Raw genomic sequence first — 26,296 nt, 5'->3', positions numbered from 1 at the left:
AATAATAATATTTATTATTGTATAATAACATTTACAACTGTGGTAATAATACTTATTAGTTTTCTACTATTCAACTGTTATCATATTCTCAACCCCCCTCCCCCCGCAAAAATTTCTGGCAACACCCATGTTGACATCCTAATACATTAATATTCTTGAGAACCTGCAAAGAAATGGATGTAAAAATTTCCTTGTGTTGCGAGAATGCGTGTTTGGCTTTTTTCTGTGTTGGATGTTAAGTTTTATACTATAGCTGCATTACAGGACACATGCGATATTCATTAATAACATTGCTTCTTAAAATATAATGCTTAATGTTGGTATACTGCTTAATTTAAAGCAGGGGTGTTATTTGAAACAAAAATATATTGTGGAGGGTAGGGTGCAAGTGACGCACGAATCTTGCCTAATGCCCATGTAAGTTCGATGTCAAATATGCACCTCCCTGCTATATAAGCACGGAAGCAATTTACGTGGGGTCTCTTTTGTCATCGATCTCTTGTAACGTTTACACCTAAGCTATTGGGATGGTGATCCTGGAATACTCTGTGCTCGAAGGAGTGCCGTCAGATTATGCAAGGTGAGTGAGCGACGGTGTGCCTTCCGTTTACAATCCTTACCTCCAGAGCCACATCAATAAATATAATGTGGAGAGAATATCGATCCTTGTAATTTACTGTTTGTCTTATCCCAGTACGGTCTCTACTCTCCCATAGGATACACGTTTAGTAGAGCTATGGAATGTGATGATCCAGCATCGTCTTGTCCTATAGCGGACGCCGTTCACTCGGGGAGAGCTGAGACTAAAATATCGAATCCGCATTCCTAATTTCTTGTCACTGGAAAAATTTTACTTTAACAAGTTGAATTTGCACTGAAGATAAAATCCACGTAATTATTGTTATGCATTACTAAAATAATTATATTTATCCTAAGAAAATGGTGGGGGAGGGTGAGTTGTTTGAAAGAGGAACCATATTATATTATCGCCGAGCTTAAGAATTTCTAACTAGGGTTCTTTAATGTTCATACGGTTGGAGCATGTTATTTGGTTTGCCAAGATTGAATTTTCAATCTTTATCTTAAGTTGTGTAACAATTTGTGATAAATACTGAAATTGTGAATTTATAAACCCACTCAAAAACACTGTTTATATGCATATTTACATAATTTAATTTACTACATTTAACCAATCAATATGCTAGCTTTATGTTTTTCGAAAATCAAACAATTAAAAAATATGGACAGTTTATTAACATGGAATTTCATTCAAATAGACATCAATTATTATGTATTCATCCAAACTATTTTGGGAGATTATAATGAACAATTTTAGGGGCCATTTTGATTGACCTTGTCTTGTGTGTTCCTTGACTTAGGGCACTCCTGTTTAGGGAGGAGGGGCAGATCAAGTATAGTGTTCAGTAAATCGAAGAAAAATATACTTTTGGTAGACATTCTGTCATAATTAAATACTTTGTGGGGATTACGATATGGTTTGAGGGTGTGAATGATATGATTGGGGGAGGGGAGTCACATGACATGATTTTGGGGGGGATGGGCACCCCTGCTTGAACAGCATTTAAAATGGTGTGGTTATGGGCCTGATTATCTAATGAATTTTGCAGTTGTACAGAAGGATAAGAAATGCATTTAGAATGCAGTTATTGTGGAAGTATGTTTGAAGGTTATACTGCATAAGCGACACTTAAGTTTTTCCGTTTCGACGTTTAAATAATATATGTTCGCTATTCATGCTTGAAGATGCCACTCTGCATTTTTCACTTACAAGTTCCTGTTCTGTGAAAAAAAATATATAATTTCGTACATTACTTACCATAGCTGCTTTCCTGTATCGGAATCCATGTTGTAAACATGCAGTATTGCCAGGTCAAACTTTTGCTTCTTAATATGGATATATGTGAGACATTAAGTTAGATTAGGGGGAAGTGCTTCCTAAAAAAATACAGTGGTATTCCCTGCGCAAATTAAGCTCATTACATTTCATTTGTAATGTATGTGCCTCAAAATTAACAGTACGTTCTTTTTCCATTTCCAATTGTTTCCTCAGCCTAAATCCTGGAATCCTTGATTCATACCTTTTCCAATGAGGTATTATATGTATTTCTATTAAAAAGGTTCTACTCAACACCCTTATCAGTTTGAAAATAGGGGAAACTTATTTGTGTGTTTTATAGGCTCAGAAAGTATTAATTTGCAATTGATTGAGTTGGTGTTTTAAGTCCACTTTATGCACAGTAAGGCTAATTGGGACTGGAGTTACAGTTTAATGTGGGATCCAAACCACTATGTGCCTCCATTGTGTTTCAAACCAGAGATCCCTTGATTACAAGGCGACGATGTAATTGCAATTATGTTGTGAAAAATAGGCAGTGGCATCGTGTGGAATAAATTATTGGGTGTTTACAAGCCTAAATTCACACATATAATTTCCCCTTGGCTCAGGACTGGACATGAGTGCCCCTACAACAGCTTCATTTAGTCACATTCATTTCCATTGTTGTGATTTGCCAAATGTGGAAGAAAAGAGACATAATATAAGAGATGTACAAATATAATAATGCATGTTTTATCAAGGATACGAACCCAGCACCTGGTATTTGTAGCACCTTGTGCTAACAACTCTGTCAGAGAGTCCACCAAAAATAAGTCCATTTTCATTTATTTCAAATTATCATTTGCTTGTAACACTAGACTTCCTCGCAAAAAAGGAATTATTACCAAGGTAAATAATGTAAAAAGTCTTTTGTAAATTTGAATTATTGAAACACCTGGCTTTTCTCCCGATTTTAGTATTGAAAATTCCTTTCCTTGCTTGTAAAAATTATCTACCCCTCATATCCGCTGTCATGGAGTGTGTGGAATATGTGTGTTTTTTGTCTTATTTTCAATTTCATTGTCTATGTATTTCATACCAGCTTCCATGTATTTCTGGTGATGCTGGATGGCAACCTTTATGATGCATTTGGAACTCATGGAACTTAAAATCACTGTTTTCAAGTTTATCTTTAGAAGCTTATAACAATCATAATTTCTTTCAATAAATATGTAATGAGTAATTATCTATCATCAGCGTGATGTAGGTGTAAATCTGCTCATTGTGGTGAAATTGAGTTTGAATAATCAAACCTTCATCATTAAGGTTTTTGGTGCACGACCACTATTTGCAATGAAGTTGTTGAGGGAGTTTGCGGCTGAAATTTTTGTTGAAATATATTGCAAAGAGGAAGATATTAAACAAAAGCATCACAGATCGTACTACTGCTTACTTTCCTCCAATAACTAACTAACTAACTCCCTAGCCTTCTTAAACCCAAAGGTTCATGGCTGCAGCAACACAGGCCTTCCATCTTTCCCTATCTTGAGCAAGTTCTATATACTCTTTTCCATCCCTACCGATTTCCCTTAGGTCCATCTCAACGTTGTCCCTCCATCTTCGTCTTGGCCTTCCTACAGGTCTCTTACCATCAGGTTTCCCAACAAGAATCCTGTAAACTCCTCTTTCCTCTCCCATTCGTGCCACATGGCCTGCCCACCTAAGTCTTCTTGATTTAATGATTCTAATAATATCTAATAATATCCAATAGAGAAGCTAAATGAAACAAGCAATAAAATTCTCAGGAAAAGCAGAAATGCCAGTGACTGGCCTTGTAATTTGAGTCATTCATGGTAGAGACTTTTGTGGGTACCTAAAACAACTGAACGTTATAAGGGGGTAACCCTGCCTGAGACATCCAAATGACTTCTCTTCCACATGGTACACATGGACTACATTTTGCAGACTAACAAGGCTCTTGATTCATTCTCTCTATGAGACTGTATGTTTGTCATTGTTCTTTTACCAATCTAATCTTCTCACTTTTCATCATCTTTATGGTTAGCCAAAAGTGACTATTCATTTGTCCGCGAAAGTTTTTTTTAAGCAATCGATTTCGCCACTCGTCTGGTGTCTTCGTCAGGTGTGAACTGTCTTGCTGCAGCTTGCGTGATTCTTTCTTCTTCCGCTTGTGCTTGTGGCGGTGCTAGTTGATGCAGCACTTTCACTTTTTGTTGTTCTCGTGCGGGTGTAGAGCTTCCCTCTGTTGCTGTGCCTCGGGGTTTTGGCCCCAAACGTTCACAAAAAAGCCAATTGCACACGCGAGCAAACACCACCCTGCGAAAGCAGATGACAAGATCTGGAACTGCCTTGTGCAGTGCCAAAACCCCGAGGCACGGCAACAGAAGGAAACTCTACACCCGCACGAGAACAACAAAAAGTGAAAGTGCTGCATCAACTAGCGCCGCCACAAGCGGAAGAAGAAGGAACCATGCCAGCTGCAGCAAGACAGTTCACGCCTGATGAAGCCACGAGACGAGTGGCGAAATGGATCGCTGAAAAATGAATAGTAAGTGTATCAGAGTTAATTACCTATCTCCGCGTAACCGCCAAACTGAAATCTTTAGAGGCAATGTGAAATGATAGGTATTTTGTTATTCTGATTATCTCGCTTGAAAACTTATGAATATTTTATATCTAAACTTTGGTAGATTGGCATGGTATAGTTTCAATGGAACACTTACATATATGCATTTGTAGATATTCTGACCAATTTTATTAAAAGTTTTTTCACTGAAGTATCAATGTCAATGAGAATCGTTAAGTCTCTGCATTGGTATCATTATTGGTTTAGTCCTAATTAAAAGAAGCTTTGTATTTTTTTTATTTCTCGTAGTCTACGGTTTTACAAGCATAAAAACACCATTTTTCGTTATGTTGTTTCCCTTCATCAGACATTTATTTTAAGTTTGATTAAAGATACAGTTATAACAATAGTTAAAGAAAATTAACAAAAAAGAATCAGTTATTCAGTGGATGTTATCAATGTTACATTGTTGTAATATGGCAACTTAACCGTGAAATAAGCAGTTTTATTATTATTTCAGATAAAAAAATTTGATCACGTTTTTAAAATTTTAAAATTTTAATTATGAATCCCAAATATTGTCAGGCAATTCAAAATCATCATTGCTTTCACAGAGATTCTTCATGTTTTCTGTTCCATTAAATTTTTAAGATGGTAGCCTACTCCACTTGTAAAAAAGAAAACTCCATAGTGGGTCTATGTTACCATTTTCATTATTTAATTTATTCCAGTGTTCTTCTGCAATGAATGAAGCTTCCCAGACATTCAAATCTATGTTTCCCGTCACTCTTTTTAAAACCCTGTGTGTTGTAAATCTTTTCAGATTGATCATATAGAACCCCCCCCCCCCCCTGCCTTTTTTTCACCTCCCAAAAAAAAAAAACAATTTGAAATCATAATGTTCTTGCAATTACCTTGTACCAATTTTACTTGTAACTGTCAGCCTCTTATAATACTAAATGCAAAATACCATGACTGAAATGAAGTTCAAGTAAGTATAAACTATGCAATTCTCAGCTGCCATTTACCTACCACTTGGGGAGTGGAAGGAGGATTTACTGTTGACAAGTTAATGAGTACACTTTATTTGTAGCTGCTCATACTTTTCCACTAATAATTTAATATACATCTCTCAAGAATTTATTATAGTCTTGAGGTGAGGAATTGCGCTACCCCTTCCGCCATATTTTTGCTAGTTGTTATATTGTGGAGTATCTGGCACTCTTGTAATGCACAGACATTGCAGCTGATTTTTTAAAACAAATGTGATAAAAGCAGCAGCAGTCTAATTATTCTTTGACTTTTTTATATGTATACACACGCACAGAAAACAGTGTGCGGTATCAAGAAACTATCTTTATATTCATAAAATACATACGACAGGTTAAGATCATCTTGAAATCTGTGATGCTTGTAGTGTTGGATACAAATGGGGTGGTTCAGTTGCTCCATTGTGAGGACAAGTGGTGAAGCACTATGGTGGGGTGAACTGGCCATGCACATAACAACTGTAAATTGGTTCATAGTAATTTAAACTATTGTGTGTGTAGTTGCAGACTACATCGAGTGAAATTGTTTATTTTGTTTAGTTGTAAAATGTTACATTTAGTTCAGTTTTCATTGTAAATTTGCTGTTTGTATCTTTTGCTTGTTTTATTTATCTTTTTTTTCCCATTTAGCACGTATCACATTTAATCATGTGAAAACTGAGTGTTTCTTTAACGGTAGTCTACCTGTTATTATTATTTTTTTCAATCCATAATGTCATTTGGAACTATCTACATGTAAGATGATGTATGTTTAATGTTTGAAGGTTCAGAGGTTGGGAGAATGTAGGAATAAAAAATCTGTTTGGTGCTGATCTTTGTCAAGTGTAATACAAGGTGAATTATGTTATTTTGGTGACTCCCTTCCACTACTTTACCAAACAAAGAAATAGTTACTCAGTGTTGTTAATTTTAAAACTATCAATTTTGGAGGTTTATCATGTTGGTATTGTGATAAAATTCAGCATAAATAATAAATATTGTCTTTCATTCAGGCTAATAGTGGAGAAAATTGATCAAGACAAAGATGGCTTTGTTTCTCAAGATGAACTGAAGACCTGGATACAGTACACACAAAAGCGGTACATAGTAGATGATGTGGAGAGGCAGTGGAAGGCCCACAATCCAGAAAATAAGGAAAAGATAGAATGGGAAGAATATAAAAAAATGGTATATGGATTTATGGATGGTGAGTTAAGGGAGACAGCTGGAGTACATTATTTGTAGGGATTGACTGATATGAAATTTTTGGCCAATATAGATATAGTACCGATATAAATTTTACCAATACCGATATTGTATCGATTTGATATAAATTTCTAAATGGTCCTTGAAGAACCTGAATAGTTAATTGACTTCCTTAATAAATGTGTATTTACATGTGACTGCAATGCAAAAGAAGTTGCATATTTAGACACTTAATTTCTTTGAAATGTAGGTCATGGAGATTATCCAAAAAGAAAAAAATATAACAAACGGGCAGAATTTTGCACTAAATTAGAAGATATATCGGATTGGTAATATAATCGGTAATTTTACAAACAAACCAATACACCGATATGCCTATATCTGATGATACTGATAGAGTACAGATTAATTTGTCCCATCCCTAATTATTTGTGCAAAGACAATTATGAACTCATGACTAGTTTCGCAAAGAAATATGGTGTACTGTCTTAAAGCCTTACATGCCCAAGACGTATTCATCAGAAAAATGACTAATGAAGCTGTTTACCATGAAGACAGTATCACTTAGTGTATGCTTGTGCTCACATCCCCTTTCTCCAGCCCCCCCCCCCCCCACAGAAAGAGAGGGAGAGAGAGAGAGCATATGTGATATTGAGTGCCTCTATAGTATGAATTGAGATGCCTCAGCCCCACTAATGCAGTGAGACGACATGGAAAATGAAATGCTGAAACTGCATAGTAGACCTACTTGATCCCTGGTGTATGGATGATGTGTATTCATATGCAAAATACCAATATATGTAGTTACATTGTGATCTATCCCCCTCTTTTTTAGTATTATCTAGGTCCTTTCTGCAAGCCTACTGCCTAAGACCTGTTATCAAGAGCATGATTTCAGTTTTGAACTAAATTTGTGATTTAAAACTATTGGTATTGTACAGTCGTAAGTAAATTGCCATCTTCATGTTTTAATTTCATTTCGTACAGACATGCCTGGTAATGCTAAAAATCAAGATGCAATACATGATGCAAGACTGTTTTTCAGGATAGGGTTCAAGTTTTAGGAATTTGGCACACAATAAGTCCCTAACAAAACCAATTTCCTCCTGACTACATTGAATCAAATTTCTCTATTCTGTTGAAATCTTGTGGACTATGTTGTTTGAATTGGTTAATAAGTGTGCTCTTGTATGTGAGAACTACTGTGGTGCTTTTCCCCCCCTAGATATGGATCAGAATGAACTGGACAGAGGAGAGGAGGGATTCTCTTATCAGGATATGCTTCGACGTGACCAGAGGCGGTGGAGTATAGCTGATGTTGATGGGGATAATGCATTGACAAAGGAAGAATTTGCAGGCTTCCTTCATCCTGAAGAAGCTGGGCACATGCGTGATATTGTGGTCCTTGAAACAATGGAAGATATTGATAAGGATAAGGATGGCAAGATATCATTGAAGGAATATATTGGTGAGCTCTCCATTCTTTTTTTTTTTCTTCATAATGTTCAAAATTGTAAACTGAAACCAGGTTCAATGTTGTTGTTGATGATGAATTTGTATAATCTTTAATACTTACCTGTTTTGTTTTACCTCTAAGTGATTGTAGTAGAGCCAGCAGAATTTTGTTTAAAGATAGATGCAAATCAGTCTTACATAAATTTGAACTTTCATTTTTTTACCGCCCTTATGTAGATAATTTTCACATAAGCCTGTCTTATAATTTATGTTACAACTCCTTATTAATAGAGGCACATATTTTTGGTAAATATAAAAGCAAAATTTCGGTACAAAAATAGTCTATTTCTGGTCCAAAAGCGGTAAATAAAATGAAATTTCACTCTTATAGCGATGAAAAAGCACCATATAAAATGACATTTTGGTTTTAAAAAATGTGAATATAATCCTAAATTTGATTTAAAAACTGCACTATTACACAAAATAAACTTATCCCTTCTAATAGCACATTAAATCATTACCAGAATATTAAGTTTATTCCTGTATAAAGGAGTCCATTTCTGGTTCTCAAATATTTACAGCAGAATTCATCAATTTTCCGCGAATTGCATAACTCATAGGATAATTAGCAATTCAGAAAGTGTCCGTCGGTATAAAAATAGTAAATTTCATGTTTAAGAGTCTATTTCACATTTTGCAGTTCATTTCGCTTCATTTCGTGACAAAACAGGATAGGAAAATGCAGCTCACACCTTTCAGAAACATGAAAAATTAACGTTAGAATGTGTTATTTCACATTTCGTGTTTTCGTCAAAAACGAAATAATGCATGCCTCTACTTATTAAACATGCTCTTATCTTTTAAAGTCCAGGAACAGAATGAAAGAAACAATGCACAATAAATTAACAACAATATCCTGATGTTTCACCTCTTTTTCCACTAGCGTTGGAAAGTTTAAATTGGAGTGGTCAGGGTGGTGAAAATCAAGCATCAGCAAAACATCTCAATTTGTTTCCTGAATTTTGTATTAGTTCACTGAATTCCTGTCTAACTTAGTTTGAAAGTGACTGTATGTGTGTTCAAAACCAAGTATTCCTCTGCCTTTTTCTAAGATTCTGTGTAATTTTTTTCAGGGGACATGTATAGAGGAAGCGAGGGAGAAGAAGAACCAAGCTGGGTAACAAATGAGCGAGAACAGTTCACAAAGTTCAGAGACAAGAATGGAGATGGAGTCATGGATAGTGAGGAGGTATGTATTCATCTTTTACGAAAGTCACTACGAAAATTTCAGAATATGCCCATGTGGGTTAAGATTGGATAAAAAAACAATAATAATAGTTTGTATGCTGTTATTGTTGAATTCAGTGGAGATTAAAAGTCAGAACTTTAAGCCAGTGATTGTTTATGATATTAGAGGTTGTTTAAAATAGATTAATTCATTCGAAGTTCTCCAGAATACTGTTGGCGATCTTGCAGTATACTGCACAGCAGGTGTTTAAAATGAAAAGAAATTATCTTTACCTTTAGTAGACCGAGCCTTTCACATCTGCCACCCCACTTGCGGACTGGGCTTTTCAGACTGATAGGTAACGTTAAGAAGAAGAAATAGGCAACTTGCATGTTGTCATGGTATACAGAGGTTGTTTCCAATCTATGGAGACGATTTCAAGCTGCTCCTACCTTAAGCGAAACCATGTCGCCACCATCGAGAGTGCTCTATTTGGTGGCCCTGCATCTTGGCAATTGAGCGACAGCGAAGTTTCCACTGTAGGAGACTGGCACGAAGTGTAGTCATGTCCAGCCTCAACCACTCCACCTGACAGGCTTTCCATAGCCCTTCAATGGTGCGGGGTCTCCTCTGAGGAAACAAGGCTCGTTTCAGTAGGCCGAAGGCTTGTGTGACTTGATGCCTTGTCTTGATGCACCCACACACGATTCTGATCCCTCCCGTAGAGATGGGGAATGTCATGGCGATAAACAGGTGTCAGGACGTTAGCCTGATAATAATTGGAATTAACTTTCGTATTTTTGGCAACATGATGCATGGTCAGCTTGCCATTGTACGAGTATCCAGCAATGATCATGAAACCTATGCCAAAACTTTCCTTATATTCAGTGAACCATCTTTGAAAGTCCCTCGAACCTGTGGATCGATAAAAAATTGCACGTGGCTTGTGACGGTCATCAAGATAAACATATGCCTCGTCTAATGTAACAACGAACTTCCACTTTTCACCTGACAGGTGCCGCTCATAAAGCTTGCGACAGTTTGTGCGACGTTCCTGGATGTGTTTTGGCAAGAGCTTATGAACACACCCCTTGCGTCGCTTTTCCAAATCCAAATCTAGGTGAATGATGGTGTGCACTGTCTTCAGTGATGTTTGTAGCCGGTTCGCGATACTTCTCTGTGTGGCTGGATTCTCCCTGGTGACCAGTGCCCTGACATCCCGAATTGTAGCTGGTGTGTGGCTAGTGGCAGTTTCTGCCCCACAGGAATCATCCCACGCCTTGTCTTACCTGCCCCCTTCAACACCCGTGATATGCCATTTTTGGACACAGTGAATCCACGCTCCTTGCACAGTTTTATAATGGCACTATAACTATAGTTTACGTCTGAAAGTGCAGTTATGTAACCCTCCCAATATGCACTGATTTTCAGCAGCATTCTTCCCGATACGCAATGACCACACTTGTCACGCACAGTCAACGGTTTAACGTGCCCACACGACTGGCAACTTCCTTTCTCTTCCCGCTTGGTGGTGGTGCAAAGGGTGTGCAATTTCGTCACCATAGGTTGGAAACAACCTCTGTATTTTGTTTTGTTGATTGAAAATGTGTTTGTAATGGAAGTGAATGGTGAAAGCACGGATTGTGTAAAATATTGTTTTGCAGTTAATAAAACCATGTGCATGAATAATCAGCCATTGTACACTTCACTACATGGTTCATCTTTTCCAACGCTCGTCACAGGAATGCACTTTTCAAATGTGTCTTATGAACAAAATATCCTAGCAGGACAATGAATTGTTATAGAGAGCTGATGTCGGTTTTATCTTTGTGATGCAGGTAACAGTTATAAAAAGAAGAAGGAAAAGAAATTTGAAATTTTACAAAAGAAACTTATTTGGCAGGTCACTAAGGCCACCACAAAAAACTGAAATGAATGAGAAAAGAAATCACATTTTCAATACTCATTTCCCATTATTTCCCAATACTGGATTCCCATGCTATCTGTTGAACAGTTTTTAAACTTATTAATTCATACTTTTCTCATTTTATATAACTATTGCAGTGAGAATTAGATAGGAATGATCGAGTGAAATAAGTCACATGCTTTTCAAAATAATATGAAGCTGTTGTACATTATAGCAAAGTATATTAATTTTAATGAGTAAACCGACATTATTTATGTACATATACAAAGAATCTGCCATGTTACTCATTAAAATTAATGATAGTAAAGCCAAAATTCCTAATTGTTGCTCAAAAGGTGAAAGGTAAGTTTGCTGCTATTTTTATCATCAAGAAAGAGAATTACATATGAATTTGTTATTTAATTTGGGCTTGTTGACTTTTAACCATGCAAATGATGATTAATTATTGAATGAATTAACCCCTAAATAGGGCTTAGCCGATACTGATACTTGTACAGGGTCCGGCGGAATGAATAGCCTGATTTGAGTCACGTAGTACGGCGTCGCTGTTGCGCCTACGCAACGACGTGTGTGCTCGCTGCATTGAGGAAGGACTGCCATTTGTAAGTATGGCCTTGTAGAGTTCGGAACATCGAGCATTTGCCGTTGAGGTGTATTTAAAAAATAACGAGTCTCCAATCACCGTGCAGCGGCTCTTTCGTCGCCATTTCCAGGTGGGCCGACATCAGAACGTCCCGGATCATAGGACGATTGTACGGTGGGCGCAACAATTCAGGACTACTGCATAGTGTGCAAAAAAGAAAAGCCCGGGGCGACCAAAGACACAACGGACCCAGGGGCGAGTGGAGGAGGCCCGTCAAGCACTGATCCGAAAACCTCGGCATTCTGCTGCCAGACATGCCTTGGCGCTAGGAATGTCAGATCGTTCCCTGCGGCGCATCATCCATGAAGACCTCCACTTCCACCCCTACAAAATGCAGGGCGCACAGAAACTAACCGAACAAGATAAACATGCCCGACGAAAGTTTACGTTGTGTTGCTTGGAACTTTTAGCAGCCGAGCCGCAGATGCGAAACAACATACTGATGTCGGATGAGGCTCATTTTGATCTGCACGGTAGTGTCAATAAACAGAATTACAGATACTGGGCGCCATTTAATCCTCGTTGGCTGCATGAGCAACCCCTGCCCAGTGCACGTGTGACGGTGTGGTGCGGTGTGGCATCGTTTGGCATCATCGGTCCATATTTTTTTGAGGATCTTCATGGACGTGCGGTAACGGTTAATAGCGATCGCTATGTCCAAATGTTACATGACTTTCTCCTTCCAAGGGTGAACAGAGACATATGGTTCCAACAGGACGGGGCAACAGCCCACACGGCCAGCCGGTCCATGACTGTCTTGCGGCGTCATTTTCCTCGTCGTGATTTCCCGATTTGGGGACAATCATTGGCCATCACGGTCGCCCGATTTGATGGCCCCTGACTTCTTCTTGTGGGGCTACCAGAAAAGTCAAGTGTACGCTACACGTCCTCATACCGTGGCTGAACTGAAAGCAAGGATACGTACAGCTGTGGAGGCGATCCCATTGGACATGCTGGAGCGGGTGATCCGAGCTTTCGTTCGCCGCCTGGAAGAATGCGCTGAACGTGATGGCGACCATCTGTCGGGCGTTATCTTCAAAACCAAGTAAAATGGCATATATGGTATGTAATGGCATCTATTATTCTTTGTTTTCAATGTGTGTTTCAATAAATTATTCGATTTGTTTCGACGTTCTGTCCTTTTTATATCCTTCTATTCATTCTGCCGGACCCTGTATAATTCCAGTTTAAAATAACATAGGCTAGTTACCAAGTCATACTAACTTATCACAGCATATTTTAATGACATTAAATAACTCCCAAATTATTCTTACGAAACAATATAGTACTTTAAAATGTCTTGTGATAGTTTGTAAAATTTTTTATGTGAACTTTCCTCTGGACCCAGAGGATGCAAAGAAAGAAGTTTTTGAAATGTTGCAAAAAATCTGTGACTTCTTCAATTTCTTGTCGTTTGGGGTTATTCTGGAGAGGGACAAAATCGACGTATTTACAAATACAGTTATTATAACAACTCTCTTCTGGTCGCCTGTGTTTATGTCCTACTGTCCCTTATTTTGTCATTTGCAATTAAAACAAGTCACTGTGGTATCGGCCGATACCAACAGTCACATAAAAGACTTCCACAGAAGGGAAGAGCACAAGAAGAAATTGTCTCCCTCCCCCCACCTCTGCTTGAACATATTGTTATTGGGTCAGCCCTACCCTTAAATATATACAAAAAATACTTTTTAAATTAACCACTTGAATCAGTACATCAAAATTATAATCCCAATCCACTCCTTGTGCATGGTAAGCTCTTACTGGTAGTCTTTCTGCATTCATCCTTTTCATGTGTCTTCATTCATCTCATCTGTGCCTGATCTATCCTGTCCTGAAGATTCACCACACCCACTGTCTGTCGGATCTCATCATTCCTTATTCTATCCCTTCTAGTCTTCCCCAATATACTTTTTTTAAAAATTTCATCTCCACTGCCTGCATCTTTCTTTTGTCTCTCTCTGTCATTGTCCAAGTCTCTGCTCCATACATAATTATCGGCACATAGTATGTGTTATATATTACCTTCTTGCATTTCATAGGTACATCCCTGTTCCATATTAATCTTCAAACGCTTTGATATACTTCATCACTCATTTGTCCTCTTCTGTTTACCTCCTCATCTATTCTTCCACTTCTCTCAATTATGCTTCCTAGATATTTGAAACTCTCCACTACCCTCAACTCTTCCGTGTCCATCTTTATTCTTGGTTCATTTCTGGCTTCGTTTCTTGGTGTTATTAGCACTTCACTCTTTTCTGCACTGAATTTCATTCCTGCTCTTCTGATTTCCTCATTCCAACTATCAAGCTGTCTGTACTTCTTCTTCCCTGTTCCCCCATATTACTAAGTCATCAGCAAACAACAGGGCCTTCATCTCTTCCTCTCCTATCTTCTTCCCCACCTCTTTGTTAATTGCATCCATTGTAATTATGAAGAGCAGTGGGGATAGAGCACTTCCCTGTTTTAGTCCATTACTTATACTGAACCACTCCGTTCTTCCCACTGGTGTCTTCACACAGCTCTGGTTGGCCTTGTATGTGCTCTGCACTCTGAACACTATCTCTTCCTCTTCAAAGAAATCCTTATTTTTAAATTTGTAAACAATGGAAACATATACTCTTTGGAGTTGGTAGCATATAAAAACATGAAGTTGCCCTAGTTCCTGCATTTTACATGCGTATTTTTAGTTTTGCTCTTCTGTTGGAATATTAATTAACTAAACTGTATTTTTGACATTCATTTCTGGGAGGGATTGACTGGTTCAAACCCTAGCCTCCTCTTCGCAACAACCATTGTAGTAACAATAATGTATTACTAATGGCAACAGCAAAGATTGTGTATCAATAACTTTTGTTTCGTTTTACCTTTAAAGTAAATAAATAAATAAAAATAATAAATTAAAAGTTGCTCTGTTTTGCCCTCAACTTTTCTAAACTACATGGAGTTTGCATGCAAATGCATGATGTACATGCCATTTTGAATTCAGGTTACTTCAGGATTATATTTAAAATGGTTATGGCTAACCATTTTTCTATTGTAACCCTGCATCGTTAGCCGTAAGCAATTTTAAATATAACGGTGAGAAAGGAACTTGTAGATTATTTTAATCTTTATATGGAAAAGATTGAAGGCACTGCCTTCCTGGGGATCACGTCAGAATGTATTTATGTAAATTTTTCTTAATTTACTTTGCAGGAGTGTTCAATAAACTTGAATTATTTGAATAGCATATAATGGGGATTTAACACTTACTAACAAGGTACTGAAATAAAATTATAAGTCAGTTTTTAATAGATAAGATAATTTCATAATTTTCACCATTGTATTTGCAACACATGGGAGATATCGTATATTAGTTTTTATGACCACTGGAGAGATATGAAATTTTACCGATTCTGACAAACTGATTTGATATGAAATATTAGACATTCAACAAGGAATCTTGCACTGTTTCCATGTTATTAATGATTCAAATTAGAATTGGGCAAATTTTGGATTACTTGGATTAGTTGTATTTATGCAACTTGCATGTAAACTTTGTTACAGTTTGCTTATTTTATCATCACTTGAAGCTATTTTTGTGAATAGTTGAAGCTGAGCATTATACTATATTTCTTCGAATCCAAGATGCCATCTTAATTATTTCTTTAGCTTTTGAGAAAGAAATGTACTTCCAATTTAAGGTGCATAATACGTACTGGAACTTCATTAGAACAACAGGGTGGCAACAGACCTGGAAAACCTGGAAAAGTCAGGAAATTAGAGAGGTCAAAAAAGTCAGGGAAATGTCAAGGGAATTTTGTGTCGATTGACAAATGTTTTTTTGTTGAACTGTAGATCTGATGTGATGCAATGTACCTGCCAGACTTGATTTTGAAGTTGTAATAAGAGCTGCACTTAAAAGGGAAATCATCTTGCCAGCCTTTGGCATAAACATTTAGGTCTATTATGCATTAGACACAACCACGGGGCCAGAAACAAGTGATGGAAGATGAGGAGGTGGGGGAGGAGAAATTTCCAGTGAGGCAGACACATTTGACGAACCTCTAAATGTTGAATTTCAAATGTATTGACATACTGTCACTTATTGCATCCAGTCCTTACACCTCTCACAAGTTCCGGTGGATCTCTGCCAGTATCCGCTTCTTAGCGTGCAAAAATCTGATTACAGCATGCAGTCAGTATATTAGAACTGCCATCTTTCTCATAGAGTTGAGCCAAGTTAACTCCTGCTGGTCCCCATGTCAGAGTTGTGGTCACATTGTGCTACAACACCAGGTGTCCCGGGTTCGAATTCCAGCCTGAGCATGGATGTTTGTGAGTGTCCATTCATCAATTTCATCATGTCATCATTAATCCCCATCTTCACAAATTAACCAAAAGTGACACAAAAAGTGAAGTAAAATAAAGCAAATCAATCAACCAAGCTAACTCCTGGCGTGGGACCCATGTTTATGGCAGTGACCCCTGTTGCCACTTTTACCTACGAAGAAACTTGCTGTCAAACAGCCAATTAGGCCCACCGCTGCCCCTCCTCTTTGAGCAACAATCGACAACCTTAGAATACCTCCTACCTGAAGTGGCCAGTACAGAAACAAGGATTTTGCCAAAATAACCATTCTGTGCTGTGAATACAGCCAGAAGATAGTTTGGCCCTCGTATAACTCTGTTCTTAAATTGACTCCCTTCACAACAATGAAGCTGTATCACATTACAGACACATACCACCTCTTCCTATCTGTATCTGCACGTCGGGCTCCAATCACTAGCACAGCATTACAACAATATCGGAACTTACTTTCTGGACATGCCTCATATATAAACGTATGGAAATGTTATTAACCTTTTAACATAAAAGCCCGAGTATATTCGGGTTTTTAATTTCCATGAAAATATAATATCCCGAGTATATTCGGGGTAACTTCTTTTTATCCGTACACATTTTAAAAGGACGATTATACTCGTTTTTCTATGTTTCTGCATGTTTCCGCTAGATAGTGCTGTTGAAGTTGTTGTTTACTTGTTTTTCCGGTAGATGTCACTAATAGTGCTGTTGAAGTTTTATTTTCTTTGCCTTTCCAGTAGATGTCAATAATCTCCTTCTTTTGACGTTTATTTTCGTCTAGGGCGTAGGTGTGAAAAAGTCAGTTAGGGTGCCTTTGTTTTCTTCAATGTTTCTTGACGGTATTCTTCTTCTTTTGCGAAAATGGAGATTGAAGAAGAGATTGATATTGAGTTTAGTGGTTCAGATAGCTCCGAAGAAAGTTCAGAAGAAAGTGATATGTCAGATTCATCGGAAACTGACTTTGCAAGTGCCAGACAGTGGTTATTGGTTAGTGTTTCAGTGCTATTTTGTGTTTATTTTGATTATTAAAATAACTTATCATGATTTTTTAACAAGTTCTATTTGTAATATTTTACTCATTGATAGCACGAGAGCACGAGTATACTCGGGATTTTATTTTAGGGGCTTTTCAGACGCATGTATCTCATTGTTGAGTTGTCAACAATCAATATTATTATAACTATTTATCATGTTCTTAACTGATTATTTCAAACTAGTAATAAAAAAATTACAATAAAATCGAACAATTTTTCTTTAAAAATCTGTATGTTAAGAGGTTAAATATTATTAAAGTGGCCACGGTGGCTCAGTCGGTAATGTGTCTGACTACCATGCTCAAGGTCCTGGGTTCGATCCCCATCTGGTTCAAATCCGGGAACTTTTCTAACGTTGGAAGCGGCCCCGGCGCCCACCCAGCGTCGAATAACATGGGTACCTGGGGGAAACCCTGGGGGGTAAAGGTGGTCAGGGGCGTGATGCTGATCACATCACCTCCACTCACGACCGGATCAAGAAAGTGTGGGGCGTTACCCCCACACCCCCTATACGCCTTCATGACAGGGTGCTAAGCACAGGGGAGCACTTTACCTTTTTTTTATGGAAATGTTATTAACAGCATGTTCCCATCTTATCCTGTCTGATTAGTAAAATTAGATGCCTGTGCATTGCAGTAGATTCCCCTCTACACACACACACACTCAATTTTTGGCAACAATATAGGTAACAATGTGTTGTAAGTTTCACGGTACTTGGATATACTGTGAATGTTTGCTCCGAGAGAGAATTCACATTGATAATATAAGGTAATATGACACTTTGTTTTGTACAATTCCATTGCTTCACTTTCAACGTTTAGTCCCGAGAAACAGGTTTATGATATGTTATGGTTTTGGTTGCCAAGCGGATGCCATGTGGTGCCATGTTCACATCAAACAATCTGCTAATTCACCATTGTGCATGCATTAAGAGACTTAGGATACAAGCGTTAATGCTTTGAAAATAAGTTTTTGGTCATCGTTCTTGCAAGTAGCAGGCGAAATATCAACATTTAATAATGAGAAAGTCTTAATCTCATTTAGTCATAACTTTAAATATAATCAAATATTTTATTTAAGCTTTCGTGCAAGTGAGAAAACTCTATAAAAGTCACTCCCTAGCTTGTGAATTGTAATAATTTTTCAAATTCACTATTTTTCAGAACGAATATAAATCATAGAGAAATTAAGTCAATTTCTTGTAAGCTAATATAGATACTTAATACAGTCCATACCTGAAAGCTGTATGAGTTTATTTTCCATGTACAAATACATCGATTTTGTTCAAAATTGTCAGCGAAAAATGCAAAATTTGTCCTGGGAAAACTGGAAATGTCAGGGAATTTCATTTCTGCTTGTCTGTAGCCACCCTGAACAAGATCGTAGTATTAAATTTGTTATATTTACCATTCACAATACTACCATTGCCATTAGCATTTACATTTACCATTTGAACAATAACTGCATATTACACTCTATTACACTAGTAGTATGGTACATTTATATGTATATATACTCAAGTCCAAGGCACCTAAATTTTCAGCATACAAAAGCCGTAAATAAGGTGCACCTTAGATTCGAAGAAATACAGTATTCATGATGGATGCGATAAATTCAGTTTAAGTATTCCGTACGTGAAGTTTCATGTTTCTGCGTTACACAATTGGATAGTTTTCTACCCGATTAATCTTGAAGGCTCACCTGACCAAATGGCTCTTCCAGAAACTCACTGCTCACAACAAGCTAAGCTGCTGCCTAAAGAACAGCCTTTAAGAAAAGAAAGAAAGAAGAAAAAATGGCACGTCTTTCATCAAAGCCAACAACGTTTGATATGTACTATATTCCAATCAGCCTTGCATTTGACTACCAGAACATGGTTCAACAGCAGCGACACCCCCCCATTCGTAACTGATGAAATCTGCAACCTCCTACAAGCCTGCCTCACCCACAACTATTTCCAGTTCGAAGATTGTTTCCTCCACCAAACAGAGTGCCTAGCGATGGGACGTCATTGCCTTGTAATCAAGGGGTCCCGGGTTCGATACCCGGTGGAGGCACAAGTGGTTCGGATCCCACTTTAAACTGTAGGTCTAGTCCCGATTAGCCTTACTGTGCATAAAGTGGACTTAAAAAAACACCAACTCAAGCCTAGCGATGGGCAAATCCCCTTTCTGCACCCCTGTCAACATTGTACTGCATGTGGCAGAGAAATCAGTACTCACTCAACCACGCACATAAGATACAGAAGATATGCCTATGACACCCTAGTTGTTTTAAATCGAACGAAAACCTAAACTGCCTCCTAACTGCCCTCAACAACATACTTCCCAAATAAAATTCACTGTACAGAAGGAAGAAAATGGCCACCTCTCTTTTCTCGATCTCAGCATCCTACGCCAAGACAAATTCATCACCTCCATATACAGAAAACCAGGCTCAGGAACCCAGTACATCCACGCAAAATCCAACCACTCGTCAAAACAGAAAGCTGGAGTGTGGATGAACTTCTATAGAAGAGCCTTCACACACCTGCACGGAAGACAAACTATGATGAAATAGCATGCATCACTGACATAGGACTAAGCACCAGTTACACCGAGCACCAGCTTTCCATGTGGTGTGAAAAACAGTCAGCTCAGACACCCATGGGACAAGAGATAACCCGAACCAAAATCCCAAACCCAAATGGCTCATTTTTCCTCCATACCACCCCACCACATCAGGCAAATTATCCAAGGCTCTCAAACCCTTTAACATCAGACTGGCACACCAAACCTGTATTCCAGATCAAAATAGTCCTACCCAACTTGCCAGAGATACTACCTACCAAAACTTGCATCCCCTGGTGTACACAAAGCCCTATGCCAATGCCACGACAGCTACATCGGCAGAACCATCTGTACTGTTCAAGAATGGATCACATTAAAGATGACAAGAAAGACAGACCAGGATCAGGCTGTTCACACCACAAACACTATCAAAGAAACCCATTCCATCATCCAACAGAAACCAGCACTGAACCTAGACAATGGACAGGCACACCCAACTGGACATGCCATCCTTCAAAAAATCCCGAAGAAATGCAGTAGCTCGACCTCGCAAAGAACAGGAACCACACCACACGGAGCAACACAATGTAGAAGACAGACCAACACCACCACTCGGCAATGCCACCTGACGACGGAAAGTGAAAATTACAGCAGACTACACAAGCCAGGAAACACACCAGCACTGCCAAAAGGGAGAAAATGCAACTACTACCACCCGGGAATGAACAAAGAAGTGATGTGCCACCATCTCCGCTCCAGACGCCATACTCTTGGCGAATGAAGGCAGTGAGCCTTCAAAATTAATCTGATAAAAGCTATCCAATTGTGCAACGCAGAAACACGAAACTTCACGTTCGTAAATACGGTATTATTTTGTACCTAGTAACATGATAAAGGACAAAAATATCAGTGAACATGGCTCTGACTTCATCCGTGAAAAAGATTATTACTTCCAAGACTTCATTACTAAGTATGTGTACTGAGAATAGTTTTCTGAAAAAGCGAAATTTCATGAAACCATTTTTTTTTCTTTCTCCCTTTCTTCAAGCAATGGAAACAGATTCAAATTAAAATGTAAAATCAGTCATGTGTTTTCTTTCCCTTGTTTGTATTTGAAGACTTTAAAAAATGTGTTATAAGGTTTCCAATAACTTGGAAACTGCTGATGCTTGTTTCAAACCATAATAAAGATTCTAGCTTGCATAAAACTGATGTTGAAAGATGAGTTGTGTCATTCTATCAATCCATCCTGGCTGACGTTTTACTTTGGTTGCATTCAGTTTCCCTAGGTAATTCCAATTAGGGGACTTTTATATAGGGCTAGTATACTTCCTTACACTTTTTGTTTCTTTACCTCCATCCAATAAATCATCCCAATGGTACAAATTAGCTATATTAACCCTTCCTTGGTATACATGTGAGTGTGCCGCTTAACGTATGATATAATTATAAGTTTTCCAGGTCCAAATAAAGATATCACTTTCTGGTCTTGAGTAGTTGTCATTGGTAATGTCTGTGACCAGGTGATACCAGTTGTGGGTTGTGGCACTGCTCACAGTTTGCACAGACATGCCATTTTGATGGTAGTCTGTGTTTTGTGAACACTACTCTCTCACGCATACCAACCACGTAACCATTTTCGGCAAACATATTTTATTTTTGTGCTCACTGAATTTGCATTGTATCATTGTTTTCTGGTCTGATCCATTTACTTATTACTGCTACTATTTTTGGCTAAATGATGTTTGAAATCTGATATTCATCACGAATAAGGAACAGCAGGCCTAATCTGTTGAGGAGTCATTTAAAAGTGATCATGATAGCAACACGGACCAATCTCCTTGTGAAGATGAACCTAATTTACTTGTCCTTTCTCCACAATATATTGGGTGGGATTAAACTAGGAAGTAGAATGTACATCCTTCTCGTCAACAAATAATAAATTATGGTATTTATTACTTATGTTATACAAATTAGTTAACATCAAAATTATATTCCAAGTAAAATTATAATAATTTTTATACTTGATAAATTATATCATAATAGGTAATCAGTAGGGGTATCCATATTTTGTTTTTGACGAAAGCACAAAATTTAAAATAGCACATTGTAATGTTAATTTTTCATGTTTTGTGAAGTGCATTTTGCTACCATGTTTTTCACAAAATGATGTGAAATAAACTGCAAAAGAAACATGTTGTTACCAATGCAACATTATCTGAGGTCTTAATTATCCTGTGAGTTATGCAAGAAGTTAATGAATATTGATTAATTCTGCTGTATATATTTGAGAAGCAAAAATGCACTCCTTTACACAAGAATAAACTTAATACTCCGATAACTATATAACTGAACTATTAGAATTGAAATGTTAATTTTGTGTAATAAGTATAGTTTGTGAATCAAATTTAGGTTTTTATTCACCATTTTAACACTGAAATGCCATTTTGCATACCATTTTTGATACTGAAATATGCCCAGTTTTTGTACCAAAACCTTGATAATCAGTAATATTGCAACACAACAATATCATTTTTTTTGTTATATAATAAATAAGCTAAATATTAACTTATAAGTGATACATATTAGGCAATAAATATTTTTAACTCTTGTTAATATGATAAATGCAAAAATATATTCCAAAAATGGGCAAAGAACAATGAAATAAGTGATACATATTAGGCAATAAATATTTTTAACTCTTGTTAATATGATAAATGCAAAAAGATATTCCAAAAAAGGACGAAGAACAATGAAATTCACAGTGAATGCCACCCTCACCACATACCAACGAAGGATTATAATTATTAAATCAACCACAGACTAATTCTGTGAAAATCCACTATCCTCAAAATATTCATACAAATTTCAGAGTTGCAGTTTCATACTGGCCTTGGAGGTGGCAACACTTATTTTTTTCCCCTGGCTGCATGTAAACTGAATCTTAATATTCCTTTCCAGGTAAAAAACTGGATAATCCCACCTGACTTTGACCATGCAGAAGCAGAAGCCAAGCATCTTATCTACATGTCAGACACTGATCAAGATAAAAAATTAACAAAACAGGAAATCATGGAAAAGTATGATCTTTTTGTTGGATCCCAAGCAACAGATTTTGGAGAGGCCCTAGTGAGACATGATGAGTTTTAAACATACATAACATTTAAGCTATTTCAATTATAATTTTTATGTATAACTAGTAATTAGCCACTCTGACATTTTGAAACAAAAGCGTAAATAAGTAGCATGAAATATTACAAAAATACTCTAAAGACTGCACACTCTTGTCTATAATTTTAATATATACTTACAAGCTGACAATAAGTTTTGAATGTTCTAGCTTGTCTTCCTTTCGAGTACTTTTGCTTTAAAAAAATGTCAGGTGAATTATATATGTGTGTCCTAATTTTGTATATTTTTAACAATTTTTTTACATATTTATATTTCTTTTTTATACCTATTTCAAGTATGTTTATACCACTGATTTTATTATATATATTTATAATTTGATGAGTGTGAGATATGACACTAAGAGTAACTTAACTTTAATTTGAAAGCATACATATTCAGGAGTGAATGAGTTATATAAAGAAGCAGAAGATGTACAATCAATTAAATAATGGGATTATTTTCAATATATATCAATGGAATGAAAAAAGTTTCAAGAGGCGAAAAAATATTTATAGTATATGTCAGTGTAATGCAGTTCAAGCGGCTGTTGTGAAAGTGTGTTCTTGCTGTCCAAGTACAAGTGTTATTGCATTGCAGATCTGTTATTATATATAGTTTATGTTATGAATGTTTTCTTCAAGTATTTTGTACAACCATCATTTGTCAAGTCTGATTTTTTCACACACTAGCTTAATTAGTTGGTTTATTTGTATATCTTCATTGACATTTTCCTGATACCTCTCAAGAAAAATTGGAATCTCAAATGTATTAGAAACAAACAATACATTTTAAAACCAGATTTTTACTAAAGTATTGTTTGCATTATTTTCCATAAGTGCAATGTTGTTGGATCAATAAGATATTGTTAAAATATTTTGTAGAAAAAGGATGAGCACTGTTGTTTATATAGAAAAGCACTGAACATTTTTGGATACTTTTTTATATACATAATTTTTATTTTTTCTGGTTTTGAATGCTTGATGCATAATGAAAAAATTGAAAATAATATATAAGCTGGCATATAAATTCAAAATTCTATTTTGTGTGAATAAATTGTTTTTGAAGAAGCTTGATTTGCAACTAGGAGAGAAATGCATATTTCCCCTACCATATTCCCATATTCTGAGTTTTTAAAAATGTTGGCAGAACAGAATGTTGATGTTCATTAATAAAAATTTTGTAATCCATGTAGGGTCTTCTGTTACTCTGTTCTTAAGAAGAACCTATCAGATAGTAGTAGTAGTAGTGGTACTACTATAGTGTGTGTCTGAGATTAATTAGAGCTGCAAAATGAAGTATTATCTATAGAAACAAGTTTTTTGACAAATTGACAACTTTTTGAAATACTTGGAACTTTGAAATGCATGCAAAAAAGCATCAGTTTGTTTTCCTGCAATGGTCTGTATCATTCTTGTAAAAATCGGCCATTTATAGTAAAAGCCGTTGATTGTATTCAACATTATCTAAAACTGTCCCTTTTCTTTTGATTTCATTAGCTTGTTGCAAATCAAGCTTTTTCAGTTCTTATGTACATTTTTTGTCCTTAAGGTCATTTTTCTATTATTTTATTATCCCACTTAATTTAGATGAGTGTACCAGCATCAACGAGTTACCTGTTATACTTTTTTTTTTTGCATTAACCCATTTTGCTTCTCAGTAAGTGTGAAAGCTGGGTCTACACTTGCGAATCTATTGGTGCTAATGAGTAGTATGTGTGTGTATCTTCTCTCAGGCTAAATGAAAAATTTCCATGGATCTACTTAAGTTAGTGTACGAGTTAATAATTTTATAAAAATAAAGCATTTTTCTGTTAGTTTGAATTATTATTTCTATCTTACTCCCTTGTAGTGCTGTTAGAATAAGAAATATAATTTATTGAAAAGTTGCTTAACCTGGAATTCAACCTTATCTTTGTCTTTCTGAAGAGGTGTAAAATGTATAACGTTTTGTTCTTTTTAAGAATACTGTAATTATCATCTGTAAAATATGCATAACTAGGGTTATCAGATCGCTACAGGGGAAAAGTAGTACATGATGTCCCAAAATGTAGGACACAAAACATTTGCAATAAATAATACATATTTGTATAGAACTTAAAACTGACACTTTTCAATTTAAAGAAAAAAAAATTCTTAATGAATTCTTGAATGCAGAGTTTCCAAACTTGTAATCATACAGAACAATGCTCCTCTTAATATGTACGGTAAGAATTTACAATATAGAGAAAGTCTCCAATTTCGTTAATTTTCGGTATTCTAACTAATTTTGGCCTCCTAATCACGAATCTGTTGTAAAAAACCGGGGGTCACATCTGGAAATTGTACATTTTGATGAAAAATTGTTTGTTAGCGCAAAAAACCATCCATGGGTAGCCCCACAAACCATTGACTTTAGCCCCAAAAATCATCCACAGGTAGCCCCACAAACCATCTTTGGGTAGCCCCACAAACCATTGACGTTAGCCCCAAAAACCATTCACACAAGGTTAGGTTAGGCCTGTTAGGTTAGGTTCCATTAGCACTCATTTCACCCCTAAATTCAACGAAAAAATAGGGATCGTACTAGAATTGAACATCATAAATCATTTTCTTGTAAATCAACGGCGTGGTTGGACACAATGACAGGAGATTACATTTTTGTTCGTAAAACTACACATATATACCTATATATATATATATATATATATATATATATATAAAAATTCAATCGGCTTTTTTTCAAATTTTCAGATGTGACTAGGAGGTCAAAATTAGTTAGTATACCGAAAATTAACAAAATTGGAGACTTTCTCTATATTATAAATTCGCTCCATATGTACTACATGTTTTAACTGGTACTTTTCAGAGGAGCCAATTTTTCTCAAAATTTCAGATTTGGTCAATATATATTTATGAGAGAGAGGACAGCCCAACTCTTAAATTATAGGGACCAGTACCAAACTTTTCACAGACTTGTGAAAAAATTATTTCTCTCGTGAGTCAGTTGTGCTGATGGTAATGAAAGAAGTATTCTCTCAACATTTGCATTATGACCTGTAATGACAAACAAATATTCAGCAATTACCGTGATTTGAAAAGGTTCCAGAAGTTACATTTTGGAGGGTGTCTACTAAAATAACAAATCCAAAATTCTTGACTTTTTTCGTTTTTATGAACCTTTATTTATTCGACCCCTACTTAGGTAAAGTTGGAAATTAGCAATTTAGAAAATACATATCTATTTAATGAAAAACCTGTACCAAAAGCCAGTTAAGATAAAAACTGAAGTATTTAACAAGAGAATT

General features: G+C 36.5%; 1 protein-coding gene across 1 annotated transcript in view; it reads left to right on the top strand.

Annotated features, from left to right (window-relative positions):
- The window catches only part of scf (Calumenin B scf), a 39,710-nt gene extending 14,884 nt beyond the window's left edge, over window positions 1–24,826 (top strand). Inside the window, exons 4-7 of the mRNA XM_083144280.1 lie at window positions 6,466–6,659; window positions 7,884–8,126; window positions 9,247–9,362; window positions 22,804–24,826. Coding sequence (XP_083000406.1) covers window positions 6,466–6,659; window positions 7,884–8,126; window positions 9,247–9,362; window positions 22,804–22,992 — 742 coding nt within the window. The 3' untranslated portion in view covers window positions 22,993–24,826. The remainder of the gene's footprint in view (window positions 1–6,465; window positions 6,660–7,883; window positions 8,127–9,246; window positions 9,363–22,803) is intronic.
- Window positions 24,827–26,296: the final 1,470 nt, after the last annotated feature.

The sequence above is a fragment of the Lepisma saccharinum genome, chromosome 1 (genome assembly GCF_977018435.1).
Source record: "Lepisma saccharinum chromosome 1, izLepSacc3.1, whole genome shotgun sequence".
Lineage (NCBI taxonomy): Eukaryota > Metazoa > Arthropoda > Insecta > Zygentoma > Lepismatidae > Lepisma > Lepisma saccharinum.
The sequence above is the reverse complement of the archived record's forward strand: the minus strand, read 5'-3'. Positions and strand labels throughout refer to the sequence as shown.